This window comes from Podarcis pityusensis (genome assembly GCF_964106645.2).
Source record: "Podarcis pityusensis genome assembly, chromosome: 1".
NCBI lineage: Eukaryota > Metazoa > Chordata > Lepidosauria > Squamata > Lacertidae > Podarcis > Podarcis pityusensis.
In genome coordinates this window covers 72,281,786-72,305,253 of record NC_138028.1, presented here as the reverse complement: position 1 = coordinate 72,305,253, position 23,468 = coordinate 72,281,786, and the positions used below count along the sequence as shown (strand labels likewise).

Here is a 23,468-nt window from a genome sequence, read left to right as displayed (position 1 = left end):
TGCATATCAGTCTTCCCCTACTTTTCTTGTACTTATCAGTAACACGCACTTGTGCATGTGAATACGGTAATTGCTAGAGTCATACCAGGCATAGTTTTAGAATACAAACCTGCAAATGTGTTATCTGATGCTTAACAGAGTAATCTTATACTCAGATGTAAGGGTGAGTTCAATGGGGCTTGTTCCCATGTGAATAAGGTTGCAGTCCAAGACTGCATCACAGGAAAGTACTTTATTGTGTCTAAAACCCATAAAATTTGCTTTAAATAGCCTTACTTCAGCCTAAACATTGCTTCTTTTCTAAGTTGCAAATGTATTTTCTCATCTGCCATCTTTTTGACACTTGATTTAAAGTGAATTTTAAATAGTTAGAATAACGTGCATATTGTGTATACAGAAACTTGTCAGTCTTCATTTGTAATTGTGGCAATGTGTTACACAGACACTCTTGTCCTGTAATAGGCATAAGGCATTAACCAAAGAAATGTCTGGCAAGGCAACCGGTTGGAATTTTAAATACGTCAGTAGCAAGGGACCCACATCCAAGTTGCACAATGTCTTGCTTCACACTGTGGATAATTCCGAGTTTGATCAAACTCAGAACTGTTCAATGCCACAATATGAATGAGAAGACCGCTTTATTTGAGAACTAGGTATGCATGTAAATGTTGTGACCATGAAATATCCAGAGGTGGTGAAGGGAAGCTCAAAGTTAAGCTTCTTAGAAAATACTCTGTTTTATAGTGCCATCAGGTGAAACTTACATTAAACTGGACAATCCAGCCATGGGAATTCTGTGCCACGACACTGCAAGCTATTGTAGCCACCTCACAATCCAAAGGGCAACAGCAGGATACATTCCCTGGGCTAATGAGCCAAATATATCATAATGCTTCCCCAAAACTGGTCAAAGTTAGCAATGGATATTACCTCAGTGGAACTTCCTTACCCTCTCTTCTAAGGATTCCGCTCCAGATCTGCTCTCAAGCTTTGGGGAAAAAACACAGAACAAATTTAGGGTGTGTATGAGGAATTTTTGTTGAATACCTGGTGATAGATTTATTTTTTAAGCCCCATTGCTTTCAATGAGTGTTAGGCAGCAATCCAAAGACCTGCCCAGCCGGAGTAGGGCTTAATGTAGCAGTGTAATGATCACTGCATCCACAGCCCAACCACTCGCAGTAGCCAGGGTGGAAATTGGGGAGAGTATGAAAAAGTGCCTCTTTGCTATTCTGCCTCCTAGCTTGGTGCAGACTCTAATTGGCCCTACTCTCTGTCTTTCACCTGGCATGGGTCATGGCCCAGGCAGTTTCTGCATTGAAACCAAGTACAATGGTCATCCAGATGGTCAGTCTCATCCAATATATTCTTTAGTGCTTACCCAAAAGAGTCTGTAGTTATTACAATACTTGGGGTCCAAAGATGCTTTTCAAGAGCTGACTGAAATTCTCCATCAATCGAGTCATAGCTACCTATCCCCTCTTCCAATGGCCATCTTTTACTGTTAGGAAAAGCTTGATTTGGCCCAACGCCAACTCAAAGGACCTACAGAGTTCAGAAGCACACGGCAAATTCTGGAAGTATTTTCCTGTTTCCCATCCACTCACAATTTCACCTGCTTGCGAGATTGGAGAAAAGTTGTTTAGAGTTTGCAGAAACTTTCTGGCGCTTGCTCACTCCCCTCAGAATTTTCTATCTGTTGTTGCTTTTCTTAAATATACTTTGTGAGTTATGGGACCGCCAGTTACTACCATTAGTGTTTCTTATTTACACGTAGTCCAGGTTCAGACTAATGTGTACTGCTACTTAATGGTTCTTGTTTCTAACTATTAGCAACAATATGCTACTGGAACTATGGACAGTAGCATTTGTGGCTTTGATCATTGTTAACTATGGTAAATGAGTTCCCGGTTCTCTCTAGCATGCGTGCCAGTCCCAGGAAAACAATATTAATATTACAGGTTTCAAAATAAACAGCAAATGTCTTGACAGCTAATAAGTTAGCTTCACCCAGGATTTTTTCTCTCACTTGAATGGCTTTCTCAAAAAATGTGTGTGTGTGTGACTTTCATAGCAATTTATTTTGTACACTTGAGAGATAGTATCAGTACTAAGACACAAACTTCAGATGTTGGAAAGGCATGCTTTTGAGGCTCCAGTCCTCTGATTTCTGTTTGTCTTTCTGTATTTGAAAACATTTGCTAATGCAGTTTGTGTCTGAATTACATAGTTATAAGAAGTACAGAGGAGGCATGGAAAAACTGCTGTATGTTTTTGCCCAATATGCATTGCTATTGGTTGGTTAGCTGCATTCAAAAGGCTAAGACTTTATTGCCTACTAGTGAAAGCAACCTTTCTTCATAGTGGAACAGTACAAAGGAAGAGCACAAAATGTACATACATCACAGTGCCTGGAATTCTGTTTGAACAAGTGTATTGATTGGGTCTGACCTCTTTACACTTTTTTCCATTATTTGAAAAGGTGCATCTAAGTGTAGCTGAATTGAACCAACTGAGATGAACTTTCCATGAAAACTTATTGAGATATTTCTTTTAGTTCAAAGCTTTGGGATTTTTAAAGGGCATTTTTAATACAGTCTGTTGAGGTGTTCTGCGCTGCAGCCACACTTTGAATGTTTTAAACTACAGGTAAGTCTGAGAAGAAGGAAGAAAACGGAGGTGTTGCAGGAGTATCATGGTATGGAGAAATAGTAGCCTTTTGACCTATGGAATAAATAAAAATGTCAAATAATGCTTTGAGAGAGAACTTTATACTCCTGTGAGCCACATTAGCATGCTGCTTTGGAATCACAGAAAGGTATCTGAAAGAGATCAGCCACTCCAATTGACTATTTTGACAGCTAAACAATTCATGACATGCTTGTACTGAACTTTCCTCAAATATCTCTTAACAACAGATTTCACGACGGCTGGAGCGAATGTTCTTCATGGCCCATTTATTTAGCTAGTGAGCTACACTGAGTCTCATAAAGGCACTAATCAAGGCACAAGACAAAGGAGAAAAGCATTTTAACGTGTCTGATTTATTTAAATAAGAAGCAAGAAAAAAACAAAAAACTAAAGAATATGTTAAAATTGGAATGTGAATTAATTGCACCCCCATTTTTCAGTGTACCGGAGACAAAAGGAGTAAGAATGGAGATATGGAGGGGAAATGTGGAGTCTTTGCAAAAAGTGTCTCTTAAATTCAATGTCAGGTGGTTCTTGCTAGCATGGTAATTACCCATAATCAAAATATCCATGTTTTTGATATGACAAACTACATGGGGCAGTGGCTCTGTGATACAGCCATAGTTCATGGGTAATATAAATCAGATAAAAGGGCAAACATAAGAATGAACTGTGTCAGTCCCTGAGGTTTGTGTTTTGTTCTGGGGAAATCTTATGGTTGCTTTGGGCATATTTATGTAGCATACAAATGGAAATAGTAGTAATAATGATGATGATGATGATGATGTTACTCTGATCCATATAGCTGAAGGTATCAATCAGTGAAGTTAGTAATCCTTAGCTAATGTAAGTAGGATGCCTGTTTGTGTGAAGGTAGGATTTGGAGCAGGGAAGCCAGTGTCATGCCCTCCAGATATTATGGACAAGTCCCATAATTCCTGACTATGGGCCATACTGTCTGGGGCTGATTGGAGTTAGAGGAAATTCATTTTGTCGTCTTTTGGTTTTATAACAAAGCAGAGCAAGGGAGGTACGGCAATAATAGGTCAGAGGTTGCTCCCGCCCATCAGGCCCCTATGGTCAGGAACATAGAGCCAAGGCTGCAGGCAAAGATGCCACAGCCTGATCAAGATGGACTGTCCACTTCCCCAACAGAGCTATCTTCCATCAACTGCCCAATGCAAAATAACAGGGTGAAAAGGCAAGAATATAAATAAAACTCATCTGTGTCAACTGGACTGTATTGTGTGCGCGCTGAGAGGTAGGTCCTGAAGAACCCACAAAAGCAAGTCAAGGAGGGCTGCATTCTCAGTGGCGATGGAATGGTGACAGATTGTTGGGGTGGGGGAATAGCATACACTGAATGGAATCCTGAATGGAAGATGATTCAGGTCTCACTTGGAACAGGCTAAAAGCAAATTCATTTCCCAAGGGCTTAGCCTTATGTAGCCAAAACATCACCACAACCCCTACAAACAAGGCAGCGTCAACAACCTCAGACCCCAAAGAATACAGTAATGCCAAAAAAACCACAACCCAAGGGATCAATGCTTTAAGAAGGGCGAGGGAAAACAGAGGATCAAAAACAAAAACACACACTCTGAAATAGCCCCTTAAGTACCCAGTATGCTCACTGGCATGGAATACTGTCTGGGGGTGGGGTTGAAATCCAGATAGGGGAGGGAACTGAATGAAGTAAACTGGAACATGCAGGGTATGGCTGGTTGAGTGGAACCCTTCATAACACACTATGCTGCACCATTTTGTACAGGCCTACTTGCATTGTTCTATTGTGATGTTATTACTGTTATTTTTATGGAAGTAGCCCTGGAAAGAATTTGTATTCCAAAGTGCAGAATAATTATAAGAGCTAACTTTCAAACAGCCTAAACTGCTTGAAAAAAACGAGTGACACAACCATCATTACTTTGCAACTAGTTTCAGTAATTATTATTTTTTTAAAAAATCTCCCAATATAAAACCAGACTAATTACTATAATATCTATTTATCTAATATATAGTATAATATATTTTCACAGAATGTACTGTGAAATAATGAACGGGGAAGCTTCTTAAGACCACAGATCACGTATTATTCCTAACACTTTTCCCTGTGGCCTTAGCTATAAACCTTTTTTTCAACTTTATGTCATCCTTCTGACTCAAGTATATCTTCAATGTGACTATCAAGGTGGGTCAATAACTGTATAAAGTGAGCCACATATTTATCAAATGCCATATGCAAAGGACTTTTAAGATTCATGGGCAAGTCTGATAAAAGTGGATTGCTTTTTCATATCAAATATACCACCTGGCCTTTCCATGTTTCCTGAACACTTGGTTCCTACTTCAAGTTTCTCCTGACAGTTCATAAGGACTCAAAGCAAACCATGATGTGAAGCTTTGATTATGAAGCCTACCAGTGGTGCCGAGTCTCTTTGTCTGCTACATTTTATAGAGGCAGCTTCAGTGCATAATTTAATCTCTTCTGGGGACTGTAGCATATCCACAGGAGATTTCCATGGAGCAGTCCTCCTGCCATGAGAACTAACGTGTGCATACAATCTTTTGATGTGAATTCCCCAACCCTAGCCTTAGAACGACCTGTGGCTTTGATGCTGCCCTAAAATTGTGCTTTCTGAAATAAAACTTTTTGAGGATCCTTAGGAACAGTAGATAGAAAATTCTAGAAATGTTGTATGAAGTCAGAGCACCTTCTAAAAACCCTTCCTTTTTGACCACAGGGTCTCCTTCACAGTGAGAACATGTTTTCCCTTGGCAATTGGAAGCCTTTCTTCCTTCCTTTCTTTTAACTGAGATACTTCTCTTGGGAGTGAGAATGCTGAGAAAATTAGGCAAATCTGTATCTGGACTGTAGTCCTCCATACTAGGTTCAGTAAAATGACAGAGTGGGGTGTTGTGAAACAGCAGCCAATTATAATTGTTGTATTTTTACTGCCAGGAGGTGGAAGAGGTGCTTGTAGGATTCTCAGCCTCTGTACCAAATTAACTTGATCTGTCTTGATTACTATGTACTATGGCAGGGGAAAGGCATTTGCTGCACTGCCCCAGGCAACAAATTGTTTCAGGCCAGCCCTGACTGAAGTCTCCCCTAAACAGGACTCATTCACTCCCATCTTGAGACTAGCTAGACACCCAGCTTGAGTTAACCAAGAAAAATAAGAAGCAGAAAGTTTGAAAATCAGTTGTCAGCAATTTCCAGCATGGGGACAGGCAAAGCAAAAAAGAAATGCCACGAAAGGTCAATTAAATTAAAATGTTTTGGAATCAAAAAGATAAAAATTATTCAGCCAGTAAAAATTCAGGACTTGCAATGCTGCTTGTAGACAGTATCTTCAAGAGTAACCTGAATTTTTTAAACAACTCATTCATAAAATGAGAACTCCTTTCAATCATAATTTGTCATCTTTGGTTGCTTGCTTTATTTCTATTTTCTTACTATTTAAATAGGAATAAAATTCAGAGAGTGATAAGGAGTGAAAAACACTAAAACAGCATCATTAGTGCTATTTGAAGTTAGGGATAGTTTGTTTTTTCTGATTGTGGAGAGGCAGGGAGAGACATTTCTTTCCCTACTATTGTTGTTTGAAGGCTTGAAAGCCATTCTTTATTCAGCCTGAAAATGGAGAAAGGCATCCAGAACAGAGGGTGAATTAGGTAAGCAGCACTAACCGTGAATAATCAGTTCTCATTTTATGCCAGGTATACGTGCTTCAACTGTAGTTTTTCAGACTACAGCCACTTTAATCCTTGATGTGAACAGCTCCTTCAACAAACAGCCCTTTTAGTTCTATCACTTTACCCACAGTACAGTCATACCTCAGGTTACGGACGTTTCAGGTTGCGTTTTTTTGGGTTACGGACCCACCGCAACCCGGAAGTACCGGAATGGGTTACTTCTGAGTTTCGGCGGTCGCACATGCGCAGAAGCGCTAAACTGCGCTTTGCGCGTACAAAGAAGCGCCGAATCACAACCTGTGCATGCGCAGACGTGCCGCGGCGGGTTGCGAACATGCTACCCGCATGGATCACGTTCACAACCCGAGCATCCACTGTACGTTCTGTAAAACACTGGATGGGTATAACTCATTTGGAAGAACCGCAGCAACAGCATCAAACTCTCTTCGCAGGCTCTAGCTGGAATGGTTATGCAAAATCAATATAATGTAGGTAAAAGACCAAAACGGTATCAAGTTCTGAGGAAAAATGGTTTCACACTGAAACCAAGCAAAAATGATTCCAATGTACTACTAATTAAAATGCATAATTTAGATACAGTGGTACCTCAGGTTACATACGCTTCAGGTTACAGACTCTGCTAACCCAGCAATAGTACCTTGGGTTAAGAACTTTACCTCAGGATGAGAACAGAAATTGTGCGGCAGTGGCGCAGCGGCAATGGGAGGCCCCATTAGCTAAAGTGGTAGCTCAGGTTAAGAACAGTTTCAGGTTAAGAACAGACCTCCAGAACGAATTAAGTACTTAACCCAAGGTACCACTGTAAAAGTTGTTAGTTAATGTACTTAAGAGAAAATTGAGGCAGGTTGTTTGTACTGGAGTACTGAAACTTTTCACATTCAGGTACCTATTCTCCTTTCAACCCACTCTGTTAAAGTCTCCTTAACCTTTTCAGGGTTTCTGCCAGTGAAGCTTTAAAGATCAATAATGTATACACAGATACAACACAGTTAACTTACAAATGTGTATGTTAAGGTTACTCCCCTCACTGAACATTTTGTCTGTTAATTCTTTATCCAAACTTCCTTTGGCTAATCAGTTTCTCTCTCATACATGCATCCCTTTCTCTCTCTTTCACACACATGCACAACTCTGATATTAGAAGTCCACCACACTAAAAGCCAGGGCTGGGCACATCCTAAAATACTGTTCCCTTTTGGGATGCCAGCAAGACAAAGGAGCTCCAATTCTCACTTTTTAATAATTATATCATTCAAAACCCAGTGTGCTGCTTTAAAAAATAAACCACACTTAAAGACATCAAGTATCATTTCGATAAATCATTTTAACAAGCTTAAGAAAGGTTTGATAGCCATCATGGAATAGGAGGGGGGACAGAATTATTATGTAAAAGGGGATCGAGAACTAACTTGCACCCTCCCCACAACCAGCCCAATTTTATTTTCATACTTTACAAAACAAAATGGATACAGTCATGCTGATAAAAATAGTTTCATGGCGATGGAAAAGCAAACACTATTCTCTCTCTAAAAGGGCCTTATTCAAACCATAATAGAAAGGTCTGTGCTGTAGGCAGTCCAATACTTTGCACTGTAACCATAAGGCTTACTTTGCTTAAAGGCAGATTTGATCTGTAGTTATGTACCACTGGATTTAACAAACATCATTTTATAGTTGCTTTTTGAATTTTTCTTAGCTTGAGGATCTTCAGCATCGCTGTGCTTTTCAGTAGATTCTGCAGCCTCTTCTTGCTCAGACTCAGAATCACTTTCCGAGTCCTCTGAGCTTTCTGGCTCCAGAGAGTCTCTTGTATCCTCTGGATCTCCCTTGTCTTCTTCAAACTAAAAGAAAAATTCAGATTACAGAAAATGCAAAAACTTCCCGTCCCTTTTTTTAAAAGTCATACTGAAAAATGGATGTTTCAACGTAACAAACAAAGCCCATGTACAAAACCCATGTAAAATCATCTTAATGAGTTTTGCATCTTGGCTGAGTCCTGGAAGACCTTACAGGCCTTTCCCACCTGGCCTGGGAGGTGTGGGCCCTGATTTGACTCCAGCTACAAAAGCTGAGGCTGATGAACAGCATTTCTATTCGTTGTAAGCCACCTTGAGCAGGGTTCAAACTATGGAAAGGCAGCATACAAATAAAATGATGGATGTATCATTAAGGAAACAAAGCAGCCATGTTGAGGCCCCTTCATATAGCAAAATTTTGAAGTACGCGACAGCGCAATATACACGCACTCAGAATCCCATGTAAGCAGGTAGAGGGTTACAGCCTCGTTTCACCAGAGATAAGCCCATAGCCATGCAAAATCAGGCATTTGCTCTAAGCTAGGGATGGCCAACTTCTGCATTTTGGAAACCACCAGACTTAACACATGCAATGTTTTGCTGCGTAACCTAACTAAATAGTGATCAATCAAGCTTCACGATGAAGTTATGGAACAGGCAAGAGCGCCAGAGCAAATGGGAAAATGTGCATTTTGGCATGGCGAAGACATTACAAACAAAACCAAAAGAAAGTGTGGCAAAATGTTGAAAACCATTCCCTCCTGCCTTGCGAGTAAAACTTTGGGCGAAACCTTTTTACCACAAGAAGGTAAGAATTTGGCACAGCTCCAAAGGTCAAATAAAGTAGTTTTGTGGGCTTGATTTGAGTTAGCCATCCCTGCTCTAAGCTGTATCTTCTTATGAATTCAAGGCAGAAGCAAGGGAATGCTGTGGTGATGCTAAATTATAATGCCTCTTCGTGAATGTGGGAAAACCTCCAGCCCTCTGGACCTCCAAGAACTCCTACAATTCCAGTGGGCAAAGTTTACAGACTGCAGCAGCTGACTACACTGGCCCACTGCTAAAATACAGCAGTTGTAAAGTGTGGCCTGAGGAATGGATAGGCTTGTGTATGTGCCATGCGACAGTTTGACATACTTAAGCAGCATGCATTGTACAAAACTGTGCTTCTGTTGTGTTGTCTGTGTGTTTGGCTTCTAGAGAAACACAACTTCTTGAGTCACTATTTCAAGTTAAACATGATTACCTCACTGAAGCCGAGTCCACAATGCCGCCGGTTCCTTCCTGACATGGTGCTATCCATGCTTTGCTGGAACTGAGTTTCTAGCTCATCATTCATCTTCTTGTCTTCTTCCCCTATATGTTCATACACGTTGGTTACCATCCAGTCAAACTAACAAACAAACATCTAATTACAACACAAAAGCAGGAGCATAAGGCCTTTTAGAGTCAGAATACTTCATGCGAATCACCATGCCTTGCTAGTGCTTCATTACAGACATGTGCTAAAACAAAGGGACAGAACAGCTTCAAAAGCCTTGAAAGCAATTGTCCTAGGGAAAGCTTTGCTCCCACCAATGGCAGAAGATGCGTAATCCCAATTGAAAATTACTAATGAAATCTCAAGTGAGCCAAAACAGCACAGCTAATTAATTTAATCCATGAAGCTTATTTGATGGCAAGACAAAAACATTATCCAGAAGCACAAGCTCCAGACATTTGTTGGTAAAGCATGATTTGTTCATGGCATGCCTGTGTCCAGTAAGTAAGAGACAATGTATGCCTTAGGCCAATGGGTTGCACATTGTGGGGTGCTCCTGCTCTCATTCAGCTTGCCAAAGAGCCAGTGTGGTTTTAGTGGCCTGAGAGATGGTTTTGAGTTCAACTCCTACCTTTATGAAGCTTAGTGAGTAGCCTTGAGAAAGCTGCTATTCAGCCAAAAAAAGGGACTTCCTGAAAACAGTCACACTTCATTAAAAGATACATAAATTTACTTCCACTTAATTTAGACTGACCTGTTCTAAAATGAGAAGTTGATCTGTGGTCTCCAATAACAAGGCGGCCAGTATGCTCTTTCTAAAAGAAAATAAAGCTATTATTTGAGAACAATTGCTGTCTCTTGAAGCAAATCACAACAATGAGTTCTGCAGCACTTTGCAAGTTTTTATGCTCCATGGGTCACCTTGCCATAGACATTATTTGTAAGTATCATAAAATTATTGTGCCAGCTTTCAGAGAGTTACATTCTGTTAATGCCCAGCATTAACTTCATCATATTTTAAAAATCAGCTTTTTGTTTGTTTAATATCAATGTTCTAGCATGCAGATTTCATATGTCCAAACTGATAAAATGAAACAACCAGATGCTGTAAGTAATTATGGAGGAAATCAAGAATAAAAGCAAAAATAAAAATAATCAGAGATTCAAATATGGAAGTCCAACATAGAACCAGTTTCATACTATATGAGGAGTACAAGTATCATAAACCACATTTTTCTTCTTGATGACATTAGCTTCCATTCTTTCTTCTATGAAGCACTTGGATGTTTGCTGTGAAACTGCTGTATCAGCCTACCTCTACAGAGCCCAGTTACCTAATAACATAACGAGCTCTGCTGGATGAGACTAAAGGCCCATCCAGCAGGACCACAAGCAGGACCAGAGTGAAACAGCACTCTCCCCATGTTGTCTCAAGCATCTTACTTGAAAAACTATTCAGCTGTAATCTTGACTGGCTGCTGCATTAAGATTTATTCTGTTCATCCTTCAGAGTATCAGTTAACAATCATACTAGCAAAATATTTGTTCCCCTATGTTCACTGAAACATAGTAACTTGCTTGTTTAAACAATAATAAAATTCAACAGCATTATTCCCAATACATGAGAGTGCCACAGCTCAACTATTTTTTTCCTTTCAGAGAGCAGCTATAGATAATGCATGCCTTACAATAACATCAAGATGAATGGATTGTCACCCCTTGTATGCTTATCAAAATCAGTGAAGTAAACCAAGCATGATCAGTGAAAGAATAAGTTTAGAAGGTTCTTCTATACAAGTTTCCTCTGTGGCTCAATGAACTGTTTAGATGGAAGATAAAGCCTCACCTTTGCAGCACCCATAAGTCTCAAGAACTTTTGCTTTCTTTCTTCATTACCCAGGTCTGCTGCCTCCCAGCTGCTAGATCCAAGCTGCAAGACAGAAGGTGGCCTGTGGTCACGTTAAAAAGAAAGATAAGTCGATTGCATGCATACATTTTCAATTACTTTATCATACATTCTGAACATAATGTACAGCTTTTGTTTTAAGGGTACAGCCATGATCATTCAAGTTCAGAGTCACACACTGTTAATGGGGATCGTTAAACCCCAATCAGCAAAGCTACTACCCACACGGCAACAGCTTCTTGAAGGCACCTATTAATGGCTAGTAGCAAACTACAGCCCTAGAAGCAGGTTGTGGAGGCTGTGGAAATGCCCAGCTCCTTTCAAGGGAAGTGGAAAATTTATAGCTGCGTTTAAACAAGATCAGGAAGACTTTTTTTAAAAAAGGAGGCTAAAAATGCAAAGCTTATTTAACCACCTGTAAAGTAAGCATGATTTCCAGGAAAGCCCAGTTAAGTAGTAGCTGGCACTATGTGAAAATACATGTTGACAATCTGAAAAGTGGGGTGAATTAATCATTGCAGTTTACTGGTTACTGGGATTATCAGGGATCAATAACACAATTTCAATTAACTGAAAGAATATGCCTATTTTCCACCTTGTCACTGTTTGGATGTGATCAGCTCCTTCAGAAACCTACCATATGAGGCTGCAGCACTTATAGCATAGCCAAACACACCAGCAAATGGAAGCAAGCTATCACCCTCTCTACCAAAATTCTCTTTTGAGAAAAGTGAACCATAGAATTAAAAGCTGCTTCAGACATCATAGAATTAATCAAAAGTTGCCCACAATGATGTACAAGTGCTGCATATATATATATATATATATATATATATATATGTACGTCGACCATCAGCAGCAGGGAGAAGCAGCTGTGGACTCTAATGGCCAAAATATGAATGCTGCTGGTGTCGTATCCACTGTGAAGCTGCTGAAACAGTTGAAAAGGATAACAATTGTGGCAGTCCTCCAGAAGACATTCCAAGCCTGGGGATGCAAGCTTTTTGAGAGGGAGGGTCTACAAAAGTAATCTGTAAATATATATATTATGTTGCATTGAATTTGACTGTCCTGCTTTTATCCTATCATTAATCAAGTCCTCCATAATGAACTCAGAAATAAAGGCAGCTATTTGGCTAATAGAAGTGCCTTGCAGGTGGTATCCCAGTAAATCCCATGTCCCCTTTCATGTCTGCAGATACATTTGTTGTGAATTTTATTAAGCTATTTAACTCCCTGTAGGCTTTAGATATCAATACTTTTTTGTACTCCCATCAATTCCCACACAAGTGGCTTGGATGATTATAATATAAAGCATTGTTCTTGCTTTCAACTCACTTTTTGGCATTGGGGAACTTTCTGTTTTCACAGGTTTATGTTATATAGGTAATGTTTTATAGCATATGTGAGCATACAATGTTGTATTTTGTTGTCCCCATGGAACTTTGCTAACTCAATCAGGGACATTCAAAGTTGTTTCACATATGATTTAGTTGGGTCTCATTTCACCACCACACCTTGGCCATGTTTATGTGGACGGAAGGTTAGCATTCCAATCATTCCTACATTTCCTACCTAACATCATTCTTAGTGCTCAGATACACATTTTACTTTATTTTGGTTGCTCTACCCACTTCTGAGCAGTAGCTGGGACAGGATCCACAACTGATGTACACAAACACAGAGAACCAAGGGACTTTAGGGTCGCTTTGATTTTATAGGCGCCCTTTAAAAAGTACGGTTGGCACACCTGCGTGTGCAATAAAGTTCTCTAGCTATTTCCCCTAGATCGCTTGACATTAAATATTTAGTTAAATATTCACACGTGAATAACACACACAGGCCCGATGCACGCCTCCCCCCCTCCAGACGAGGCTGCTACACGTGTTACAGCTTTTCTGCATGCCAAACCAGGGCCTAAACGTCTATGAAAGCGCGCCTTTCGCTTGGGGTTGCTTAGGACATGCCATTCCCCAAAAACTAAGGCGGGGGACTACAATATACACAAGCCCAACATGGAGAAAGGGGGGACGGGGCTTGCGGGAACAAGGGCCACCGAGCAGGTCAGTCACAGTGTCCCTTCTCTCTGCCAAGCCGCGAGGAGAACTTCCCCGCACTTGGGGCACAGGAGACATCGCCGCGTGGCAAAATGCGCGGCGAAAGGGGCCACAGCTGGACGAAAGGATCCTGACCTCCCGGCCCACTTTGCAACTCTCCTCGGGGCAAGGAGCGAGCAAGGGCCCCGCAGATGAGCGGCGGGACAGGAAGAAGCCCCTTCCCCCTCCCCCCGCCGCCTCCCCTCCCCCCGCTTCCCAACCCCACTTCCTCCCCCAGCCGCCCTTATTCACATCGGGGGAGGCCGCTCGCTTCACTCCGTGGCCGCGCTCAGGCTGGGACTCCCTGGCGGCGCTCATCTTGCAGCCGCCCCGATCAGCAGCCCGCCCCGAGGGCCACTTCCCGGCCCTGCTCGCTCGCAGCCCGAGCTTCGGCGGCCCCAATCGCGGCTTCCTATTCCTCCGCCTCCGCCTCCTCGCAGGGCTTCCCACGGCGCAAGCGCGCGAGGCAGAGAAAGAACTCCCGCTTAGGTCAGGCGGCGGGTCTTTCTTTCTCCCTCCCCGTCTGGCTTTCCCTCTCAACTTTTCCCTTCTTGGGAGTTGTAGTTTTTATCCTTCTAACCACTTGCTGCTATGCTATGGGAACTCTCGGAAAGGAACTCCAAATCCCACAAGCCTCTGCGACATATCTGCGCGCTCTCTCTCTCTCTCTCTCGCTCTCTCGCTCGCTCGCTCGCTCGCTCCTCCCCTCGCTGGTGATTGGCTGTCGGCGAGATGGGCGGGGAAAGGAAACAATTTGATCGGTGGTTGGTCGCGTCTGTAGATTCTGTGTTTCCCCCCCTCATTCAAGCTTCCTCCGGTGTTGAGGATGTTTCCTTTTGCATTTTGCTCTCCTCCTCTCTCCCTCCCCATCAAAAAAGAGGGTAGTTTACTGAGCACGGATTCAACTGATAACATTCTCCTCTGCCACAAATTTTATGGGTTAGGCTAGGATTCCCTATTGAGAAAATGTAAGGCAGCAGTCCTGTGCACATTTACCTTTGTTAGTAAGCGCCATTGAACACAGTGGGGGTTACTTTTGAGTAAACATGCAGAGGCTTCCACGGAACATTATCTCAAAATCAGTCCTGAACGCTTGATGTGGCAGTAAATCCCGTTAATTTCCGTGGCATATTTTGAAACGGCATGGCTTGATTTTTGTGTGGTCCAGTCTTACCAATTTTGTGCAAAAGTATTAAGGACTGCCTGTTGCTGAAATAATAGCTGTAAAAGGTTCTGGGGTGAGCCCAGGACCAGAATACAGCATGGCCCAGGAGATGCGGCTTGCTGCTGGGAAGTGGGAAGGACTTGCTTCTTATTTAAAGTATTAATACTGTACAGTATTCCGCCTTTTCCAAAAAGTTCAAGGTGACTAATAAAATTAGGGGAGGGTACAAATACAGTGAAAATAACAAGAAAAATTATAAATATAGTAACATTCTGAAGACAGGAAAAGAACTAGCAGATAAAACAAAAGCAGCAAGTAAATAATAAATAATAATAAAATTTTATTTATATCCCACCCTCCCCAGCCGAAGCCGGGCTCAGAGCGGCTAACAACGGTAAAATCAAACAGGCTACAATTAAGCCACTAAAAAGATTGAGAAATTCACTTTGTAAACTCTTATCTTTCTCAGAGCTGTCTTTGAAAAAGAAATCAAGTAGTCAGACTTAATATAACTTTCAATTATTGTTATGGAACCCGTAGCCCTCCATCAGCCCCAGCCAGCATGGCCAAAGGTCAGAGATGTCCAGCAACATGGAGGGCCACAGGTTTCTCACGCTGTCCCATCTGAGTGAACACTGAAGGAAGGAGAAAGTTTATATACATTGTTGGAGCAGATAAAAAGTCTCCATTTTTTCCGCTGTAGCTCAGGCAGTAATGGCATAACATCAGTGTAGCTTACGGAATTGTAGTTATTACCAAGCAATCATATCAATTCTGTCAATCGTAGTAGGAAAGCATTTTAACTCAAAATGCAACAGAATGTGGATTGTTACATTTTAGATTTATTTTCAAGCCAGAGTACCTCTAGAGTGATGACTCTCTATAGCCTTGAGCTTAAACAAATATGGTGCATATGCTGTGACACTTTGGTTATGGCTTATAATTTCTGAGCATTTGTTTGTGTATGTCAGACTCTGTCCATATATGAGTGGACCTTGCAGCAAAGCTGGGGCCCAAATCCAAAATAAGTTGGGGGAAATGGAGTTGCTGTGCAAGTCCATTGTGGGGCAGCTTATTTTTTTGGGGGGGGCAGCTTATTTTATTATTATTTTTGTGTGTGAACACCCCCCCCACTTTGTGCCACAACACTTGTCCCATACCTGATGAATAAAATAATACCCGAGTGTCCATTCCTGCACATGTGTGATGAATATGTAAATTTTGGAAGAGACATGTTTTCTCTAAAAATATGTACATGGCCCACCCTACCATGAAAGTGAGGCAGCTGCCTCAGGTGACATGCTGAGCATGGGAAGCAGCAAAAAGAGAATAGACGTGTGTGGGATATCAGGTGTGGCAGAATACTCCATTGCCACTGCTTAAAATTCAGCTGCCAGTATGGTTAGTTTCTGTACAGTACAGTACTTGGAATTAGGGAGTGGTCACATCTTGTCCTACACCTCAGGCAACAAAATGTCTTGGGGACCATGCAGTAGGCCTGCACCAAGGAGCTGTGATTGGTCTCAGGTCCCTAATTTTTGTCAACTGTGCTTTGCATATATATATATATATATATATATATATATATATATATATATATATTACTAATGGCAGCTGTGAAAAGAGGAGTGATTCGGATCAGGACTGGAGAAAGGAGTTAACCCTTCCCTTCATTCCCTTGCTTACAGGTGTGCTCATATGCTCTCCCTAGAAGATTACCAATACCAGGGGTTCAGCACAACCCCTCCAGAGAGAGCCAACATGCAGCACAGTTACTCCCCTGTCATTTATCATAAACAAACCTTTCCTGAGTGTAACCTGCATTGCAGCTGAGGAAAGTCCTTTTTGCATCCAGGATGGAGAGAGCTCACCCTTCAGTCTAGGTAAGCTGCCTTAAAGCAGAGCCTGCTTCAGCTTTCCTGTATCTAATAATGTTAAAAACTTGAGAATTTTCTGCAGTTTATTTTATTAGAAGCTTTTGTTCTTGGGATTTGGAGTTGAGGGAAAGGAGCCTGCGCATATGCTCAAACACACTCATTTCTTGATTGTTACTTCAGTGCTCCACATGTTGGCTGAGCCCTGATAAGCTCTGGCTCATAGTCCTTGGCTAGAGTACTTGAGAGATTGAAAGCCATTTCAAAATTTTCTCCTATGCTATTTTAAATAGAAATAGTGATGGGCCCCTACATTTTCACTACTGTACTGAAAGAAAAATCAAAATGGTCTAGAGTTCACTGACTGACTGACTGACTGACTGACTGCAGTATTTGTGTACTCGTTTTCAAACATAGCAGTTCTCAAAGCAATTAACAGTAACAGTAATAGATTTATAAGAGGATGGTATTTCCCATATGGTTTTAAACACAAGCTTTTTATTTATTTATCACAATTTCTGTATACTGCTATTCACAAAAAAATCAAAGAAGTTTACAACAAACATATTACATATATTACATATATAATAAAAACCATACAGAAATTTTAAATCAGTGTTGCAGACAGATATTTTATTAATTGCCTGTGTATGTTTGCCATCATAAAAAAAATACAGAAGGCATGTAACAATTAAAACAGTAGGTACCTTCAGTTAGAAACTGAAGGCAGGAAAATGGTGCCTCAGTCCCACCCCATTATCAACTGCTGGTTGTTGGAGATTACATTGCTTCATGGGAAGGATAGCCCTGAGCAGAGAAATTTGGAGACTACCGCTCTCTGTTTAATCATATAAGTGATATATGGATATTATATAACAAGGATCTTCTTATTTCACCAGGCATATTAAGATAGTTTTATGCTTTTAGGATGAATATTAATTGTTCTAATTCTCTGCATGCTTTTGTTAAAAAGTGCACATGCTTAGATTTCCTGAATATTGAGTGGTATTTGAATATCTGAAATAAATAAATCTGGCTTGAAATAATACATTGTACCTTTTTAATTGGGTTATGCTACACATATTAGTGACATGGCAGTAATGAAGAAAGATTCACTGCAAATGGCACTGAAACGAGGAGGGTGCAAATAGGAATTTAGCTGTACATCCACTGTGAGGTGATAACTCTAGTTCTGGTTTCGGCCTAATTTAAATATCCTAGATAGGACTTTAAGGACTATTGCCTACTTCCTCTTAAGCCTGCCTTGGCATTAAAATCAGCTTTGGGGTCCCTGTTCCAAGTGCCATCCCACAATAGTCTGATGAACAAGAAATGGGTTTTCTGTGGTAATGCCGTAGCCTTGGAATACTCTGTCAGTTGAGATCTGTGAGGGCCCCTCTTTGAACGTCTTACTCCATAAACAGGAACCTTTTATTTTAGTGGGCTTTTTTTTACTGTCTGATGTTAATGTGATTTTATTATGTTGCTGTATTATCTGTTTTATATTATTTAGTGCTGTGATTATTGTTTATTTGCTGTAAGTCACTGAGCGTATCAATGGAAGAGCAGAATAGAAAAAAATATTGTTATTGCTATTATCACTTGTAATAGTCAATGAGACTGACCATGTGAAAGTTCCCACCTGTTCTTACTTTTGTTTTATTATGAAACAAAAAGAGTGTGTACCATAAAGAGCACCAGTCTGAGGAAAACTGCCTTGGCTGTTAACATTTAAAGGTCCTTTTAAGGCTCAAGAACATAAAGAACAGACATATTCTCATTCTGAAATGGCTTTCATACTTTTGAAACCATTATAAAAACCTTTCTTTAAAATGCTCCCCCATTTTTACAAAACGGTTTTGAACACATCAGTGTGAAGATTGCTGCTTTCACAAATCTTGATTTCTGTGATAGCCAAACTACTTTTTTATTAACAGAGGAAATAAGAAAGGATTGCTATTTTGCTTTCGTTTATACTGTACTGGGGAATGGCAACAATAAAAAAGTTAGGAAAGATTTATCTTTGCAAAGTGGAGTTCACAGCCCTTATGAAAATGGTTGAACATCTCATGCTTCTTCTTTTTGCTTCTTCTTTCTTTACATGCCCACACTGGGCTGCTTCACACATGCATGTTCAACACTTGATAGCTACAGCATCAAGTAATCACTTGCACATGTGAGCAAACAAACATACAGTGGTACCTCGGTTTATGAACTTAATCCGTTCCGGAAGTCCGTTCTTAAACCGAAACCGTTCTTAATTTCCCCTATGAGGCATCCTGCTGCTGGTGCCCTTCCACTGTTCGGCTTCCATTCTTAGACCAAGGTAAAGTTCTCAAACCGGGAAACTACTTCCAGTTTTGCGGAGTTCATAAACTGAATAGTTTGTAAACAGGGCTGTTCTTAAACCGAGGTACCACTGTAGATCACATATCACAGAGAAAGCTTCCATATGATTTGGTCTCACAATGCTTTTCAAATGAATCACTTCAAGAATTCAACTGTTGGTCAACAAGGCCTGGTTCACAGGTGCACATTCAACAGTTGATGACTACAGCATTCAGTGATGGAACCATTTCATTGTCTGTATAGGTCAAATCCTGGTTCACACCAAGAGGCTCTTTTAAAGTGCTCTCAAGAAGAGAAGTGACAGCTGCCAAGCAGAAATCAATGGAGAAATCCAGTATTTTTATGAATCGTAGGACTTGGCTATACAGTGGACCCTCAGGTTACATCACCTTCGGGTAACATAAACTTCAGGTTGCGAGCGTGGCAACCCTGGAAGTGTGTTGGCGCTCTGCACGCCTCGCGCATGCACAGAAGCACTCTACAGCACCACGTGCATGTGCAGATCAGGCGCCTCCGGTTACAAAATCTTCAAGATACGGCCGGGCCTCCGGAACGGATCCCATTCGTAACCGGAGGTACCACTGTATTAGCCATGTTACAATGCAATGACTGCGTTATAATCAGTCGTCAACAGGTTCACCACACCTATCAGCCAATCACCCATTCCCACCACCCTTCTGAGTAATGCCCCTCCCTACCCTCTCACTATATATAAGGGTCTGGTGACTTCTGTTTCAGTGTATCTGAAGAAGTGTGCATGCACATGAAAGCTCATACCAATAACAAACTTAGTTGGTCTCTAAGGTGTTACTGGAAGGATTTTTTTTTCATTTTGTTTCGACTACGGCAGATCAACATGGCTACCGACCTGTAATTATTAACATGTGCCACCAGATGGCGCTGTAGAGCACAAAACTTTGTCTATGCAATTTTACATAGAGTCTTTTTTACTTTTGTTATAACAATTTAATTTATGACTTATTTATAGCATTTCCCCCCTTTGTATAGAGCCAGCCTTGGATTAAATACCAGTATCTCTACCCTACTCAACTCCCAAAATAGCCCAATAGGTAGCAGCAAAGTGAAGAGTTCATGCTCTTTCTTATTTAGTGTGAAACAATGTCTTTAAAAGCACAGTAGAACTGGAGATTCCAATCAATTCATAGAATCATAGAATTGTAGAGTTGGAAGGGACACTGGGGATCATCTAGTCCAATCCACTGCAATGCAGGAATATGCAGCTGTCCCATAGCTGTTTATTCCAGGAGTATTAGAACCCTATTGCAGGTTGGGCTGAAGTGGAAAGAGTACATGGATTGTTATCCATTGTTTTATCCCTACACTACAGGGTGAACTGAATGAGTAGTATACCCTGCTGGGCAGCTCATGGTTACACCTCTACACCTGCAATGTAGCCCATTGTTAATATTGCATTTCAGAAGGGGATTTGGATTCCCATTAAAAAAATCTCAGATAATTCTCAGGTTGCAATGATCTACTTACGTTGTCTGGCTCAGAGCTCTTCCCAGTTAAATTGAAACTGGTTTAACCAAGTACTCAATAGCAGCCTGAGTTGTATATCAACTCCCCTTAAAGGGAATCTCCTGCCCCGCAATAAGACTAAGAACTAGTAATTTAAAAGAATAATGTTATTACCTGTATTGCCCACCCAACTTGCTTTGCTCTAACTGCAGAATTGTGACTTTGGTTGGTCATAACTTGCAGCCAATCAAGCAGCTGCAAACACATTACTTGGCAAAATCGTTGTCATAGCTTTGGGAACAGCAATTCCACGTGCAGCATCAGGGTACTTTTAACTTGTTGAATCTGAAGCATAACAATATGACATAGTATTGGACACAGAAGAATAGCATTATCTAGAACTATGAAGAACTAGAACTATGAAGAAGAAGATCTATGCCAAGATGGAAGGGAAGGGTCATCAGGCCACAAACAGCTCACCCTCTTCCTATTAGCTACATTTCATGCTGTGTCTCCTCTGTCTCTCTGACACATCACTGGCTTTTGTGCCTCCTATAAATCGTGGGGAGGGGGGAATTAATTATTGACTTTTTTTGCATCCTTGATAGCCTGACCCATATATTACTTCACTTCTGTGTATTCATTCTCAGTGTACACAGTTTTGTGTGCACAAAACTGTGTGTTCAGTTCTGTGATGTCAACCTGTTTTTGACAATGTTGGCAATATGTTCGGGGTTGCCAACCTTTTGGGGCCTGTTGGGAATTTTGGGAGAGTGCTACAGGCATCACCCCATGCAGCTGCTTCTCTCTGCCCTCCCCTAGGCCAGTCTCTCCCCATCCCCACAACAGACAGAAAAAGCGCACACACATATCATTTGTTTTTCCAAATGGTCTGGATAAAAGTCAGATCCAGCTAACAGATCCTATTGAATATGTATTATTTTACATGGGATCCACCCCCACTATCAAATTAAACCATACAATGGCAGATTGCACAGTAACAATCCCTACAGCACCACAAAAACATTGATCCAAGCCACAGATTCTCATGGATTTTCATGATTTTGACACAAAATTACAACAGAATTACAACAAAACCACCAACAAACCACAGAACAGATCTGTGGACACAGAGGCGACCTACGATTTGATGGTGGTTTTGAGATGATAATTTGTAAAAAAGATTTGAGAATCCACAAGGATCTATGCTTTGGGTCCATGTCTTTATGTTATGGCAGTGCTAGAAAGCACTGGATCTATTATTTTTTAAGGTTCAGGTAATTGAGACAATGTGATCTGTGTTTTGACTTGTGATTTGATTATACTATTTCAAGAGGATCTGTTTAGATCAGAGCTCTCCAGACTTTGGGTGACACACTTTTTAGACATGCATCATTTTGCAACACAGTAATTCAGTTTTCCTAGCAAACTGGTGATTAAACTAACCCCTTTCCAGCCCCGGGAGAAGTGACACACCTATACACTGCAGCTGGCACACTAACATGTCGCAACACACTGTTTGGAAAGCTCTGGTTTAGATGGATTGAATATGTTTTCATACATGTGTACCTTCTCTTTCTCTCCCTCCCCCCATGACTCCTATGCTACCCTTCTTTCTCCCACTTGGCTGCTATGTTTTCCTCCCCACAAGCTTCCCAGATTTCTTCCCTTGTGCTCCTGCCCTCTTCATTCACTCCACTTTCTGTTCATCTACTCAGGTGTTCATTTCACCCTTGGAAACACTCCACCCACTGCCTCTTTCACCTTTAAGTGCTTTGTTGCAGATGGTGGGGTGGAATTACCATGCTTACCACCTCATGACCAAGAGGACAGTGAGCCGAAGGGAGGCCTTGGGTGCTTTTTGGGCGCTAGGGGAATTCCTCAAGAGTAGCACTGTATGTACAGGCACTGTGTTGGTGCCCTCAGCTGTAACTGTTCTAAAATCCAGTACAACTAGCGGAACTACTTGTGAACCTCACAATGTGAGATTTATACTCCAAGGTAGAAGGGCCTCAAGCTAGATGACAATGTTAAGAGTGGTCATTTCTCGGTGAGGTTTTCAATGGCAAGTCCTTGCCACCCTTTTCTAATGAAGCATGAATCCAGTTTGGCAGGAGATGCCATTTTTCTTGCAGGGAAGTCATTTGCTGCATTTTCTCAGGGTTTTGAGTTAAGCATATATTTGGCACCTGTGCTCTGTAACTGGTGTAGTGCCACATGAGAAGGCACAGTGCCACTCTGGACAGATGGGGTGAGGTGCTGGCATGCCAGGGAGCCTAGTATAGGCACCGAGGGGGTCGGATTTCTCTCCAGGAATGTTGAAACATCAGGACATGTCAATCTTTGGTATCCGAGGCACACGTGTTTCTTGGCAATAATAAGGCTTCCTGCTGAATATCTTGGCATGGACCACAAGGTGGCTTTCCACACCATGGGAACACATCTAATTTCTGCCATCATTGCCCTAAGACGATAAACAGAAAAGGAACTGTATTTTGCAGATTAGATTTTTTAAAATAATAGATGAAGAGCTGTTAAAATGCCATCACAACTTTCATGGACTATGACTCTTTTATTAGTTAATGGCTGGTTTATTCTGATCAGAGAGCACTAGAAAGTGTGGCTTGGCATCCAGCAACAGCAAATGTCACAGTTTAAAATCTTTGTTCCAGTTTTTTCTCCTGATTTAATTTAATTTTGTTTTATTCTTCTCTTCAAGAAATGATAGTGTGCTTTTTTTGTCTTCCCATATGAGTGTGTGTGTGCGCGCGCGTATGCACGTGCACACACACACGATACAAAAACAACTTCAGGGCACTGCTCTATTTTTGCTGAAGGCAATTCTGCATGGTTTATTTCCATTTATTTACTTTTTTTCCTCAGGAATTACAGTAAAGGTTTTCTATTTCATCCATTACAGCACAGTGTTTTTAACATTTGAATAGCTGCATCAATATGAATCCTTTATAAGAACCTTAAAAAACAAACTTTGCCAAGTCCCAGAATACAGAAGCTAATTCACAACCCCAGTCCTCAGCTGCCTCATGAATAAGGGAGACTGTGTGGCTGACACTTTGAAGCTGTAGCTGTTAAACCATACAGAATATTTACCTCAATAAATCATTATA

The 23,468-nt window shown here is 41.1% G+C and overlaps 2 protein-coding genes across 3 annotated transcripts in view; one reads left to right on the top strand and one right to left on the bottom strand.

Moving 5' to 3' along the window:
• Positions 1–7,715: 7,715 nt before the first annotated feature.
• On the bottom strand, positions 7,716–13,947 carry LOC308459734 (small acidic protein). Of its 2 annotated transcripts, none has more exons than XM_080975338.1 (5): positions 13,723–13,947; positions 11,315–11,417; positions 10,223–10,283; positions 9,454–9,563; positions 7,716–8,252 (listed from the first exon to the last, which is right to left on the bottom strand). In XM_080975338.1, coding segments are annotated over exons 1-5 (480 nt in total). In that variant the 5' UTR covers positions 13,725–13,947; the 3' UTR covers positions 7,716–8,048. The 2 variants fall into 2 exon arrangements, with proteins under 2 accessions (XP_080831464.1, XP_080831463.1); XM_080975337.1 differs by having other exon boundaries at positions 11,315–11,398; positions 13,723–13,945.
• A 2,397-nt stretch (positions 13,948–16,344) lies between these two features.
• SOX6 (SRY-box transcription factor 6) overlaps positions 16,345–23,468 on the top strand; it is a 466,488-nt gene continuing 459,364 nt past the window's right edge. The window contains exon 1 of the mRNA XM_080975160.1: positions 16,345–16,518. The gene's annotated coding sequence lies outside the window, so the exon portion shown is untranslated. The remainder of the gene's footprint in view (positions 16,519–23,468) is intronic.

Bases quoted from the DNA above. Each gene is read 5' to 3' on its own strand.
- LOC308459734 (XM_080975337.1), bottom strand. From the start codon at position 13,788: ATGAGCGCCGCCAGGGAGTCCCAGCCTGAGCGCGGCCACGGAGTGAAG. The intron at 11,399-13,722 runs GTGAATAAGGGC...TCTGTCTTGCAG, and splicing joins AGCGAGCGGCCTCCCCCGAT to CTTGGATCTAGCAGCTGGGA. The intron at 9,564-10,222 runs GTCAGTCTAAAT...ATGAACATATAG, and splicing joins AACTTCTCATTTTAGAACAG to GGGAAGAAGACAAGAAGATG.